The 13,866-nt window shown below is 45.2% G+C and overlaps 1 protein-coding gene across 7 annotated transcripts in view; it reads left to right on the top strand.

Moving 5' to 3' along the window:
- Positions 1–13,866, top strand: part of CSGALNACT1 (chondroitin sulfate N-acetylgalactosaminyltransferase 1) — an 88,960-nt gene that overhangs the window by 51,649 nt on the left and 23,445 nt on the right. For all 7 annotated transcript variants that reach the window (XM_054030357.1, XM_054030358.1, XM_054030359.1 and 4 more), the window contains one exon: positions 13,336–13,552. In XM_054030357.1, the coding sequence (XP_053886332.1) occupies positions 13,336–13,552 (217 nt within the window). The remainder of the gene's footprint in view (positions 1–13,335; positions 13,553–13,866) is intronic.

The following is a 13,866-nucleotide window of genomic DNA, read 5'->3' as shown; positions in this document are numbered from 1 at the left end:
TGTGGACAAGAAAATACAACAGCTTTGTGCCCCGAATTATGACTCCCACACACTGATTTTAGACAAAGCAAAAACAAGTTTATGAACTATAAAAGATAGATTTTAAGTGACTATCAGGGATAGCAAACAGATCAAAGCAGATTACCTAGCAAATAAACAAAACATGTAAACTAAGCTTAATATACTATATAGATTGGATTTGAATAACAAATTCTCACCTAAGTGATGATACAAGCAGGCTGCAGATTCTTCAGGGACAAGCTGCACTTGCTTACAGCTTGGAATCCCCAGGTGTGCCATTCACAGGCTAAAAATCCCTTTAACCTGGGTCCAGCACTTCCCCCAGTTCAGTCTTTGTTCCTCAGGTGTTTCCAGGAGTTTTCTTGGTTGGAGGCATCTGTGAAGAACCAAGATGATGTCACTCCCCTGCCTCATATAGCTTTTGCATATGGCGGGAAGCCTTTGTTTCAAAGTTTGGTTCCCACGCCAGTCAGTGGAAAAATACTGATATCCCAAGATGGAGTCCAGCACCAGGTGACCTGGTCACATGTCCCTGTAGTGTCTCAGCATCCATGACTCAGAGGCTGTCTGCAGCCTCCTCAGGAAGGCCCCCAGGTAGGAGATAAGCTTCTCCTAAGGCCTATTGTTTTCCTAATAGCCCTTCCCCACCCAACTATTCAGAATGAAAGCATCTTGTCTAGTCTAGTGGGTGTTCCCCAGGTGAAAACACATTTGTAATACAAATACATAGTCAATATTCCTAACTTTGGATAAAAAAAAAAAGTGCCTCTCGAGCTCTCCTTGGTGTAGGGGTCAGAGGAGAGGGTAGCAGCCATGTCAGTGAGTCTGGGGAGGGTGTTCCATGCGTGGGGGACAGTGTGCAGGAAGGAACGGAGAAGCAGCCAAGTCAGTGGTTGAGTGTCATGTCGATTATGGAGCTATAGGGTGACCTGAAAATGAACAAGGGCAAGCTGAGTAGTAAGGGACAGAGCTGCAAATGTCAGACTTGCCGTACTGGGTGAGACCAGTATCCTGTCTCCAATAGGGGCCTGTACCAGAGCTTCAGAGGGAGTGTACAGAACAGGACAGTTGGAGTGATCCACCTCTGTCTTCTCCTCCTGGCTTTGGGCGGGCAGAGATTTAGGGTCACTCCAAGCATGGGGTTGTGTCCCTGACAATCTTGGCTAATAGCCATTGATGGGCCCATCCTCCATGAATTTATCTAGTTCTTTTTTTGAACCCAGTTATACTTTTGGCCTTCACAACATCCCCTGGCAATGAGTTCCACAGATTAATTGTACGTTGTGTGGAAAAGTACTTCCTCTCATTTGTATTAAACCTACTGCCTGTTAATTTAATTGGGTGAGCCTTGGCTTTTGTATTGTAGGACAGGGTAAACAACACTACTCTGTTCATTTTTCCACCCATTCATGGTTTTATAGAAGGGCCCTGAAGTCAAATAAAAGATCTGTGGCTAATGTGCCAAGTCCATTCCCCAGCCATTACATCACTAGGGTCATTTAAAACTAGGATGTGGCCTATGCAGCTGTGACTGGATCTCTGGGATCTATACTGCTTACGTTGGGAGTGGGATACAGCTATCATGACAAGACCTGTTCATTACTAGAACTGACTGGGCTCTATATAGGGTGACCAGACCGCAAATGTGAAAAATCAGGACGGGGGTGGGGGGTAATAGGAGCCTATATAAGAAAAAGACCCAAAAATCGGGACTGTCCCTATAAAATCAGAACATCTGATCACCCTAGCTCTATAGGTATTGTTTGATATTATATAAAGGTCCAACCAGTTTTTGCAGTTGTGGTGCCTGCACACAGCAGACATGAACACACAGATGTCCTTGCAGGTATTTGGGTTCTCTGTCAGCCTCCTTTCCGTCTGTGCTCTGCTGAACACCTTTCCGTCAGCTGCTCGGATAGACCATCAACTTTCTCTTTTGATTCCATCCCTAGCTGTGTCTTAGGCTGGCATTTTAGGCCCCTCTACACTACAGACATTGCCATGTGGGGGGAACTGCATACTTTGCTGAAGCCTGCCTGAATGTACAAGAGGGACAGGTAGAGCAGTGCCCATGCTGTGGTGCACAAACCTGATTGGGAAGCCTGCCGGAGTAGCACAGCATATCTCAGAACAGGAAGTCGCACCTGGCAAGGATCTGTGTCGGTGCTCTGGGCTGTGTGCAGCCAGCTGAGTGTCACTGCGTGTTATGTTGACAGTGAGGCCTGGTAGAAAAAGGAAGAGTTGGCAGTGCTAGAAAGCAACCTCAACCCTGGTAATACAGTAGCCCTGGATTCACTTCATTTGTGTGCCTGCATTCCCCTTTTTCTGTTTGATGCCAGTAGCTGTAAAGGAGATTTAAGATGCATGGCTAATTAATCCAGCTGAATTTAAGATAAAGGAGGAAATTCATCTCTTTGCTCTTCTGGTAGTTCGGCTGCAGGCTTCTAGCTGACATTTGGCGAGAGTGCGATATGCCTGCCTTTTCCAGCAGGACCACTCTGTCCCTGCATCTTGCAGGATAGGAATGCAGATTCAAGAGCACCTTTGTGGGGTCCCTGCTTTTCGGTTGAATAGCTTATGAACCCTACGGCCTTCGGGTACTAAGGAATGCTTTCTTCATCTGATCCCGATTAGCAAAGGCAAGGCTAACACATTCTCTGGGGTGGTGGAGGCAACCCGTCTCTGCTTCAGTCATTGGTCAGTTGTTACTTTCCCAGCTGCCTCCCCACTGCCGGAGCCTTTCCCCGCTGCCGGAGCCTTTCCCCACTGCCTCACTACTACTGGAGCCTTTCCCCACTGCCTTCTCCCAGCCAGAGCCCTTTCCTGCTGCCAGAGTCTCTCACTGCAACCGGGAAAGGCTCCAGCAGCGGAGAGGCAGTGAGATGCTACACTGCTAAGAATAGCAATGTCGCTGCGGGAGGCACTGTTTGGGCGTGTAGAGCACTGTGTAGGATATATACCCTGGGGATCAGGCATGTAGGGCACTCTGCTCTACTCTACTCTAGTCACGTAAGCCATAGCTCACTGTCTACAGTGCTATTTACACCCGGGCTCGCTGGGAGTGCGGTGTCTGTACTCCACATGCTGCCATACGTGTAGACGTACCTTGGGTTACTCGTTTCTCACCCTGCACCCTCCAGATCCCCAGCCTATTGTTTAATAATATAAAATATATGGTGATGATTTATTCTTTGTATTGCCATCACGCCTAGGAGCGCCAGCCATGGACCAGGACTCCACTGTGCTGGGTGCTGTACGAACACAGAAATAGCTAGATATCAATAATATGGTTCTTATCGTGTACATGAGATAACATATAGAAAAAGATAAATTGAGAGCCAGCGTATTCTTGGGATAGACTAGAACAAAACGTCATGAAATTCTTTTGCCCAAAACCACTATCGGTATAAAAATTCAGACTGGCTACTAGAGATGATCCAGGCCAGAGTCTCTGCTGATGTGAACAGGTGCAGCTCCACTGGTATCCTGGGAAGCAAACCCATTTGTGCCTGCTGAGGATCGGTCGGCTGGCTTATTTATGGCATACCAGTGATTACCTCGAATTCTAGAGCATGCTAAAGCTGCAGGGGAACTGCCTCTCTGTTGGGGAGGGGGAGATGATTAGTAATGATTTATTATTTATTTGTATTACCGGAGCACCCAAGAATCCCAGCCCTGGGCCAGGACCCCATCGTGCAAGGCAAAGCGATGGTATAAGGCCGCTGGCTCCCTGAAGTCACCTCAGAGGGCCAGGGCCAGTTGCAGTGGTGTAACTCAGCCAGGCCTCGGCCTTGTGCTGGCTCCCTGCTCAGAGGTGAAGTTCCCCCCTTTGGCCAGTGTCCTGTTCGGTTGGTGCAGGTTTGCTTGGCCTCTGTGCAGGCTGTGCAAGATCAGGAAGGCGCCCTCTCCCACACTGCAGGGCGGCAGAAGGGGAGAGCAGACTCAAACCCACAGCAAGTAACAGGAGCTACTGTACTGGTAGCATCATTCATTGGCCTAGCGAAGCCATGAATGAGCCCATTGGCCAGGCAGGAGCCCAGGGGTGAAAAAACCCTCTTCTTCCTGCTTCCTAGCAAGACAGCAGCATGTTAGCCTGCATCTCCAGCACCAAATCACTGCTCCAGGTTAGTTCTGGGGCCTGGCTTGGCTGCACAAATGGAGCACTCAGGGCGGACTGAGGAGCATATTTGTGTGCAGAACTACTTGGAAAGTCCCTGATATCTCCCCTCTCTCTCTCTCTCTCTCTCCGTCCTTCAAGAATGAAAAAATGTAATTCAAGCTGCCCAAAGATCAATGGCCCGATATCTCTTAAAGGGGGCAGGGGAGGGGAGCTGGTGTGCCACTTTTCCATCTCAAGTGCCTTGCTACAGAACTTGATTTGGAGGCAGCAGACCTTGCTGCAGCCCACAGGAGACTTCAATAACCAGCTAGATTCACCTGTACGTTCTCGCTGCTCCGTGCCACTCTGGCTGCACAAAGCAGGGGTGAACAGGGTTTACGTGGCCAGTTAAGCCAGGTTTATAGCTGCTTTGTGTCTCTAGAGCAATTCAAAGCAGCTGGAGCCTGCCAGTGAATCTGGCCCATTATTGCACCGATAATGACACTTAACGCTTTTTGTCTTCAAACTGCTTCAAAAACACCGAGGAATGAACCATCTCAGCCCCCTCTGTGGCAGGGTAGGAAGGGTTCTTCTCCCCGCCTGACAGCGGGGCAAATGGAGGCAGATAGTTCAACGTGTCCAAGGCAGCAGGGTGAATTGGTGACAGATCCAGGATTAGAATTCAGGGGTTCCTGAGTCTGACTCTTGTGCTCGGGCCTCTGGATGTCGTGGGGGAAATCCTCCCCCCATTGAAGTCAGTGGGAATTTTGCCATTTGTTTCAGTAGGGCCGGAGTTTCACCCTTTTCTCTAGGTCAGTGGTTCCCAAACTGGGGTTCGGGAACCCCTGGGGGTTCGCAAAATGTTACAGGGGGTTCTCAGGAAAAAATTCCCTAATGGCAGACAGAGATGTCCATAGGGACCCCGGGCCCAGCAGCCCGGAGCCCCTGGACTTCCAAGAGCTAGGCAGATCAAAGCAAGCATCTCTATCACACTGAGGAGATTTAAACTTCAACACTCCTTATAAGAAATGGAAAGGGAGGTGAATATTTTTTGCTGTTTTTAAAATTAAACAGGCAGCTAGTATTGTTTTTAAAATTATTATGAAGAACAAATTTAAGCTTTGTTGTAATGTGCGTTGTTTGCCTGGACTGCTCAAGACCTGAATGCTTGTGTAGGAGGATCTCTTTGAGTTGGCTTCTTAAATACCTTCCTGCTGTTTCACATCTGACACTCCTTGATGAAACATAGGAGCCTTGTCTTATAACAGACTTATTCAAAGTGATACAAGCGACGAAAGTGAGATCTTGGAAGAGTGTTGCCGTTTTCATAATGTAATCAAAATACTGTAATGATAAATAATAATTAATAATAATGTGTAATAAGCATGTCATAAAAACACATTTTATATTTCCAAGATCACTGCTTTTATAATTTATACTCAGGTAAAGGAGAAAATCCCTGGAAATATTCATTTTTAGGAGGGGGTTCGCGAGACTTGACATTTTAGTGAAAGGGGTTCACAGGTTGTTAAAGTTTGGGAACCACTGCTCTAGGTTATGTGGGCCCAGATTCAGCAAAGCACATGCTTAAATCCTACTGATTTAGGCACTTTGCTGAATCTGGGCCTTAATGTCACATCAGATGATCTAAAGAAACCTTGATTCATTGACTCTTGGGAGCTGTTTTTACAGCTGGTATCCGTCACCTTGGTTGGCCACACAGGACCCAATCAATGATTTACAGCAATTGAAAGGTGATAACTTCATCAGGATGTCTCTCAGTTCATTCCCTCTCTTCTCTTTCATATTTCTGTTACTGAAGGAGGGAGTTTGTCCAAGCAGCTCATTAAATTAAAACATTTGATGGAAATGTTTCTGCTGCGTGGTTTGGATGTTTTCAAATAAATTCGTACAGCCTCCTCCTCAGTTCCTAGACAGAACCACTTGTGTTTGGAATCTGCATGCAACACTCCTTCCTGGTGTTTCGGAGTTAAACTCCTTCTCTGCAGCTTTGCTGTAGCCCGAGAATACTTTCCAAAAGTCCAGACAGTTTGACTTCAGTAGTGATATTTGGCAGCGGTTGGAATTTTCCATTTTTCTTGTTCAAAAATGAAAGAGAACCGTACCTCCTCTCGTCTGCTAGTCATTTAGCCTTTGTAGTTGCTGTCTGCTATCTTCATCTTTTCACACAGAGACTCATGTTGTCTGCTTGTTACAATTCTCTCTCTTTTTCTCTTGTGTTCATTGGTTTTCTGCCATGTTTTGGAGTGCTAAGAGGTGACAGTGAAAATTACCATATGGATCATAAACCTTTAATGTGTGTAGCATAAGCATGCAAAGGCATCTTCCCGTCGGGCCAGAGTGAGTCCAGCCAATAGGAGTTAATGAGAAACCTGTTGCTCAGTGGGGCAGGGCAAAATTCAGGGTCAGCTTGTTAATTTGCACAGTGGGTAGTGAAACTGAAAATATTTATAAATCATTCTCCTTCCTGGAGGAAGTAGCTAAGAATAGCTATGACACCATCCTAAAACAGTGTGAGCACTCTTTTTCCTTTGGACCAGTACTAACTCAATGGCCATGCTTTTATCGAAGGGGGCAGAGGCCCACAAAAAGCCCAGAACCCCTTAAAAATGCACTTGCTGAATGAGCAGAGCATTGTGACTTTGTCCTCAGGCAGAAAGGCCATAAGTGATTGTCTAGTAGTTGGGATTTTAAACAAGAAAGTCTCCAGCAAGTCCACTTAACATCTGAGCTCACTCTAGAACAGGTGAGAAGGCAGGGTGAGCTAGTGAAAATGCATCACAAACACCTTGGGACTCTTATAGAGGAGTGAGTTTCTGCCTGAAGGGATTGGAATCTTCTTTGACTAGCACTGAGTTGAGGGAACGTGTGAGGAAGAACATATGTAAGGCTAATATACGTTCTGAAAACATTTGAGATTGTAGGGAGAAATGTAAGCCACAACAAACCCAATTATGGCTCTGAGGGCATGCAACAGTGAAAGAGGAGTTAGCTTAGGTCCAGAGAAAGGTAAAGCCAAGTATGTTTCCATTGATATCAGTAGAGCCTAAGCCCATTTTTAAGTGCTTTGCTGAACTGGGGGTATAACTTTCTTGCGCTGAAGTTATTTTGTTAGGATTCTGTGATTGTATTGGGGTTAGCCCTGGAAGGCAGCACCCGGACTGTTAGCTATTATAACGAAAGCAAGTTTGTCTGAGCTGCAGTACAGAGAGCAGGTCCTTTCCACTTCCACAGCGTGTCTGCACGGTTAGTTCACATAAACTCTGATATTTTTCTCCACGGTCCTAGCTTCTCACAACCCACTATTCCAATTTATTTTTCATCTCCCCATCTGTTTCCCATTAGATTCCAGTTTCTCTCCCCCCCGCATCCCCAAACTCCTGTTTGTCCAGTCCAAATGAGGCTTCCAAGACTCTTCCCTGAGCCCCTATGTTTAACAAAGGGGCCAATCCTTTGTCTTGAAAAACCTGGGACTAATTTGCTTTGGCAGATTACTCCAAGCATTCTGGCAAATCTCAAATATGCTGCTTTGGAAACCAGCAGACATTCTGAAACTAGTTAATGCATTGACAGCAGCAAAAATAACGGATTATCCTGTTCAGATATCATAGCTGCTGTCTACGTTTTACAAAACTTGGTACTTTCTTGGAGAAACTTTTAAAGCAATTTTTTTTTTAGCAAGACTTGTTTGTAGACACAGCTCATTTTCAGTACATTCAAACCCACTTGTCGTACACTTTTGAGTCACAGAACTTGTTAAAAAGGTTTTTGATGGTTTTAGGCATTGTAATGGCAATGAAGGAATTCCTCAGGCAGGGCCGGCTCTAGGCACCAGCAAAACAAGCTGGTGCTTGGGGCGGCGCATTTTTAGGGGCGGCATTCTGGCACGGGCCATGCCGCCCCTAAAAATGTGCCCCGGCCGCCCTAACTCACCTCCGCTGCTGCCGCTCGCTGCAGCTGCTCGGAATCTCCCCCTCCCTCCCGGGTTTGAGAGCCTGGGAGGGAGGGGGAGCAGCGGTGCGTGAATCAGCTGTTTTGCGCGCCGCAGCCGCTTGGGATCTCCCCCTCCCTCCTAGGCTTGAGAGCCTGGGGGGAGGAGGCAGGGCTGGGGATTTGGGGAAGGGACGGAGTTGAGGCGGGGCCGGGGCTGGGGTAAGAAAAAAACGGGGGGGTGGCCAAAATTGTTTTTGCTTGGGGCGGCAAAAATCCGAGAGCCGGCCCTGTCCTCAGGGAATTCAAGGAGTCATAGTACTGAAGCATAAGGGTGTTCTTGTGTTTACATCACTAGATTGTGACTCAGGAGAGGTAGGTTCAACTCCCAGCCTTCCCACTGTGTGACCGTGGGCAAATTACTTAATCTCCCTGTAACTCAGTTTCCCAGCTATAAAGTGGGAATCATATTTCCTTCATCTATTTAGGCTCTAATCCTGCAAAGAATCATGCATTATGGGCTTAATTTAACACACTCTGATTAGTGCCATTGACTTCAACAGAACTATGCTCATGCATAATTTTTGCAGGATGGGTAAGCTTGGATTGTAAACTCCTTGATAGCAGGATGTGTTTTACTGTGTACAGCACCTAACACAATGGGGCCCTGGTCGCTGTTGGGGCCTGTAAATTCTACTGTAATACAAGTCATCAACAACAACAATAATGAGATACAAAAATTGGCATCTAGTTGCATGATAAAGCACCCTTCTTTCCATATTAGTGAACTGCTTACCCAGGGAAAACAAATAGCAGGATAGTTACTGTTTGGCTGGAGTAGAAAAGCATGCAAAGATCTAATGGAAAATTTTAGATGGCTAAATTGTAACAAACAATATAATTTAAGCCTTATTTGCTATTAAAAGTATCTATTTTTCAAATGTATGCAATGTGCTATCAGCATCTCACTCCAATCAAGATTTAAAAAACCCAAACTAATTAAATTTACATAATGTTTAAAAACTAAAGAAAAAAAAACAGACACTAAAGGACCACCTCTGATTCCTAATTAAAGCCTTCTTTCTTGAGCCATCCCTTCAGAAAAAGCCTAAATAAATAGATGCACCTTGCAGCATACTCAAAATATCAACAAACTCTGCATCAGAATAAGGGAGGAAGGAAATTCCAGAGCCACAGAACCTCCATTGATTCTACCTGAATCCCACCTCCCAGACATATATATCCAAGAACTATAAACTCAAGCCATTCAGGTGATCTCAGATGGTCAGCTAAGGCACTGAGAGAGAAGAGAGGCAGTTTCTAAGATATCCAGAGCCCAAACAATACAAGACTTTATAGATCAAAACTCACCTTGAAATGATTAACTTAATGAAGTGGCTGAGCTGTTAACAAAAACATGAAACTTCTCATTGAAATCAGCTACTACCCTGGAGGGGAGCAAATGCTGAAACTCTTTATTTCTAAAAAGGGTCTGGGGTGATCTAGGGATTATAGGCCAGTAAATCATTCTTTTGTACCCAGTAAATTAGCTGAGATTATAATTAAAAATACATTGATAAAATACCTAGACGACGATGATACAGTGGGGATAACCCAGCACAGCGCCTGCCACAGAAAATCACGCCTCACTAATCTATTAGAATTCTCTGAACATGTCCATAAAATCAGAGATAAAGGACAAGCAGTTACCATCATTTATTAGGGCTTTTAAAACAACTGTGACAAAGTCTCTCACAAGAGGGTATCAAGGAAACTAAGTGACCATGGGGGCGAGAGGGGAAAAATACCATTTGTTATGGATCAGACATTGGCTAGGAGACAGAAAACAGAGAGTGCTAAGAAATGGTCATTTGGATAAGGTCATTCATACCAAGATCAAAAAAGAAGGAAACCCCTTTTCCTTGATTTCTTGCAGACCTGCATTTAACTGTGCATTCTGCTAGCCCCTGGAGTTCCTGTGAGAGGCAGAGAAATCCAACTATACTCTTCTGCGGATTATAATTGCTAGGATATTTGTTGCGGCTTTCAAACTGAATTTAAGAAGTGGGTCTGAGAGAGAATAATTAAAATGCCAATGAACCCGAGTAGGACAAAGTGGTTTGCTCAAACACCCAATGTGGGGGTGGGGGTGTCATTCTTAATGGATAAATTCTAAGGCCTGTGGGCCACCTACAGCCCACAAGTCCTTGGAACAGGCCTTTGAGTGGTGCATTGGCCTTGTGCTGGCTCCTCGGCACAGGCTGAATTTCACCCATTAAGTACCTAAAAAGTAACTTTCCTGCAGGAACATAATAATCCACTCCGAGCATTGCGAAATTGCCATATGATATTCGGATGCTGTTAGGAGCGAGACAGGTGCTTTGGCACCATATGTAGTGGTTTATTGAGACACATCAGGTGAGGTAAAGAACAAATCATGTCAAACCAATCTGATAGCTTTCTTTGATAGGATAACGAGTCTTGTGGATAAGGGAGAAGCGGTGGATGTGGTATACCTAGACTTTAGTAAGGCATTTGGTAGGGTCTTGCATGATATTCTTATCGATAAACTAGGCAAATACAACTTAGAAGGGGCTACTATAAGATGGGTGCATAACTGGCTGGATAACCATACTCGGAGAGTAGTTATTAATGGTTCCCAATCCTGCTGGAAAGATATAACAAGTGGGGTTCCGCAGGGGCCTGTTTTGGGACAATATCTTCATCAACGACTTAGATATTGGCATAGAAAGTACGCTTATTAAGTTTGCAGATGATACCAAACTGGGAGGTATTGCAACTGCTTTGGAGGATAGGGTCATAATTCAAATGATCTGGACAAATTGGAGAAATGGTCTGAGGTAAACAGGATGAAGTTTAACAAAGACAAATGCAAAGTGCTCCACTTAGGAAGGAAAAATCAGTTTCACACATACAGAATGGGAAGAGACTGTCTAGGAAGGAGTATGGCAGAAAGGGATCTAGGGTTTATAGTGGACCACAAGCTAAATAAGAGTCAACAGTGTGATGCTCTTGCAAAAAAAGCAAACGTGATTCTGGGATGCATTAACAGGTGTGTTGTGAGCAAGACACAAGAAGTCATTCTTCCGCTCTACTCTGTGCTGGTTAGGCCTCAACTGGAGTATTGTGTCCAGTTCTGGGCACTGCATTTCAAGAAAGATGTGAAGAAATTAGAGAGGGTCCAGAGAAGAACAACAAGAATCATTAAAGGTCTTGAGAACATGACCTATGAAGGAAGGCTGAAAGAATTGGGTTTGTTTAGTTTGGAAAGGAGAAGACTGAGTGGGGACATGATAGCAGTTTTCAGGTATCTAAAAGGGTGTCATAAGGAGGAGGGAGAAAACTTGTTCACCTTAGCCTCTAAGGATAGAACTAGAAGCAATGGACTTAAACTGCAGCAAGGGAGGTCTAGGTTGGACATTAGGAAAAAGTTCCTAACTGTCAGGGTGGTTAAACACTGGAATAAATTGCCTAGGGAGGTTGTGGAATCTCCATCTCTGGAGATATTTAAGAGTAGGTTAGATAAATGTCTATCAGAGATGGTCTGACAGTATTTGGTCCTGCCATGAGGGTAGGAGACTGGACTCGATTACCTCTCAAGGTCCCTTCCAGTCCTAGAATCTATGAATAAGTTCAGCAGCACCACCTTGTGGCTCAGCAAAAATTACACTCCAGCTTCATGAGTTTGGTGCTACATGCCCCAGTGCATGGCGTAAAGACAGGAAATTCACCACAGCAAGCCAATGCAACTAACGCCCCCCAGTGGTATGTGGAGACCTACCCAACTCCTCCACAGGAACATGTCCTGAGGTCTCCAGGCCATTAACAGCCTCGGTGACAAGGCCCAAGGCTCCATCCGTATAGGGGCTAACCCCACAGCCCCTGTCCAGACCTCTCTGCATTCACCCATGGGACGTGACCACCTACCAAACTCTAGCTTCTGGACTATCCCTTCAAGGGATCTAAGCAATTCGGGGGCACTCTGCCTTTGAGCCTGAAAAAATCCTGGAAGAAAAAGACTTTTCTCCCTACTCCAGCCAAAGAGTCGAAGGCCTACTACAATACAAATAAGCTGGAATTTTCCAAGAAGCCTAAGGATATAATACATCCAGCTTTGGTTGCATTTCAATGGGACTTGGGCTTCCAACTCCCCTAGGCTTCTGGGTGTTTTAGGTTTATCCTAGATCTAAAGTGGCTCAAACAGTTTCTGAATTAGCCTCAAGAAAGAGTCCCTGAGATCAACTCTGGCACCACATCCAGAGATTTCCTGGACTCCATTGTTTTGAAGGTCATTACTGTCATACCAGCTCAGTCATACCGGAGATGTCTCAGATTCACAGCTGGTTCCTTGCACTCCAGTGCAGCCAGGCATATGCACCATGGATGGTCTCAGAAGCCAAAGTGGTGATCGCTGCAGCTGTGTGGCAACGAGGGGATCTTCATGATGACATGCTTGGTCACCAAGGTGAAAATCCCCTCAGTGAGCATCCCGAGCAATCTCCGGGTCTCTGCTGCTCATAAGCAAAGGGCAGGGTTCCGTAACATCCTCGCAGTCCCAATGGACATTACTACCCTGGAGGGATAAACCTTCCACGTCTCTAGAAAGCATCTCAAAAATGAGAGCTCACCATAGTCATTTCCTCACTCCCTGGTTTTGCAATTTAATAATGAAGGAGATGGTGTCTACCACGACCTTGGACACTTTCTGTACAGGATTTTTCATCTGTGCCTAATAAAAACTCTCGGGGGGGGGGGGGGGGAGGAACCTGGTAATGTTGCTTCAGATACTTGTCAGTATCAGGAACCTGCTTCCCTGGGGGCTGGATGAATCAAATGTGTGGGGAGAGCTCCTTTCCCAAATCCCCCTGCCTTTTCCATCCCTGTGGACCCAGTGTTTTGGGGGATGACTGGCAGCCGTGTGCATTTGGAACATCTTGAAAATTAAGGAGCAAGCATCTAACAAGTTCTACTGTGGATGTGCAAATGGTGATTCTCAGAGACTTGTCATCTGGGTGGATTTTTACGGGAGATACAAAAGTCATCTTCCTAAAACCTGGGACTGTCCCCCGTCAGATTTTGAGTTCTGGTTTCAAACTATGGAAGAGCTGGTGCACATACTGATTTTTTGTGTCTCATTTATTTGCTGCTAAGTCTAAGTTACAAAAGCCACCTAATATTGCAACTTCTTCATGGGGAATCCAGTTTCATGCTAATGTTTCCCTTCTTTCATATTCTTCGAACAGGCATGTACCGAACAGAAAAAGACAAAGGCACGTTGTATGAGCTGACTTTCAAAGGAGACAGACCACACAAATTCAGACGAACCGTTTTATTCAGACCATTTGGTCCCATCATGAAAGTGAAGAATGAGAACCTCAACATGGCCAACACGCTCATTAACATTGTCGTTCCATTAGCGAAGAGAGCCAGCAAGTTTCGACAATTTATGCAAAATTTCAGGTTTGTTTCTTTTTATGGATCTATAGCTATCTTGATATTTTTATACAGTATGATGCAATTTCTGCAAGCACCAGGGATTTTCCCAGTGGGGAAAAAAATATATTTTTACATAAAACCATCAATTTATCATTAAAAATATCCATTTGCGTTTTGCTTGGATCAACAGATATTTCACATGAACCACAATTAGCTTTAGCAGTGGAGACCAAGGGAAAAGGTAATTTTGCAGTCATCAGTATTTCTGAAGTTGATGCACCATGTACTAGGTATTTCGTTCTTCGGAAACTTGTTATTTCCATCTTTGAGAGAGCAGG

This window comes from Malaclemys terrapin, chromosome 5, assembly GCF_027887155.1.
Source record: "Malaclemys terrapin pileata isolate rMalTer1 chromosome 5, rMalTer1.hap1, whole genome shotgun sequence".
Taxonomy (NCBI): domain Eukaryota; kingdom Metazoa; phylum Chordata; order Testudines; family Emydidae; genus Malaclemys; species Malaclemys terrapin.
Note: the sequence above shows the minus strand (reverse complement) of the source record. Positions and strands in the feature narration are given on the sequence as shown.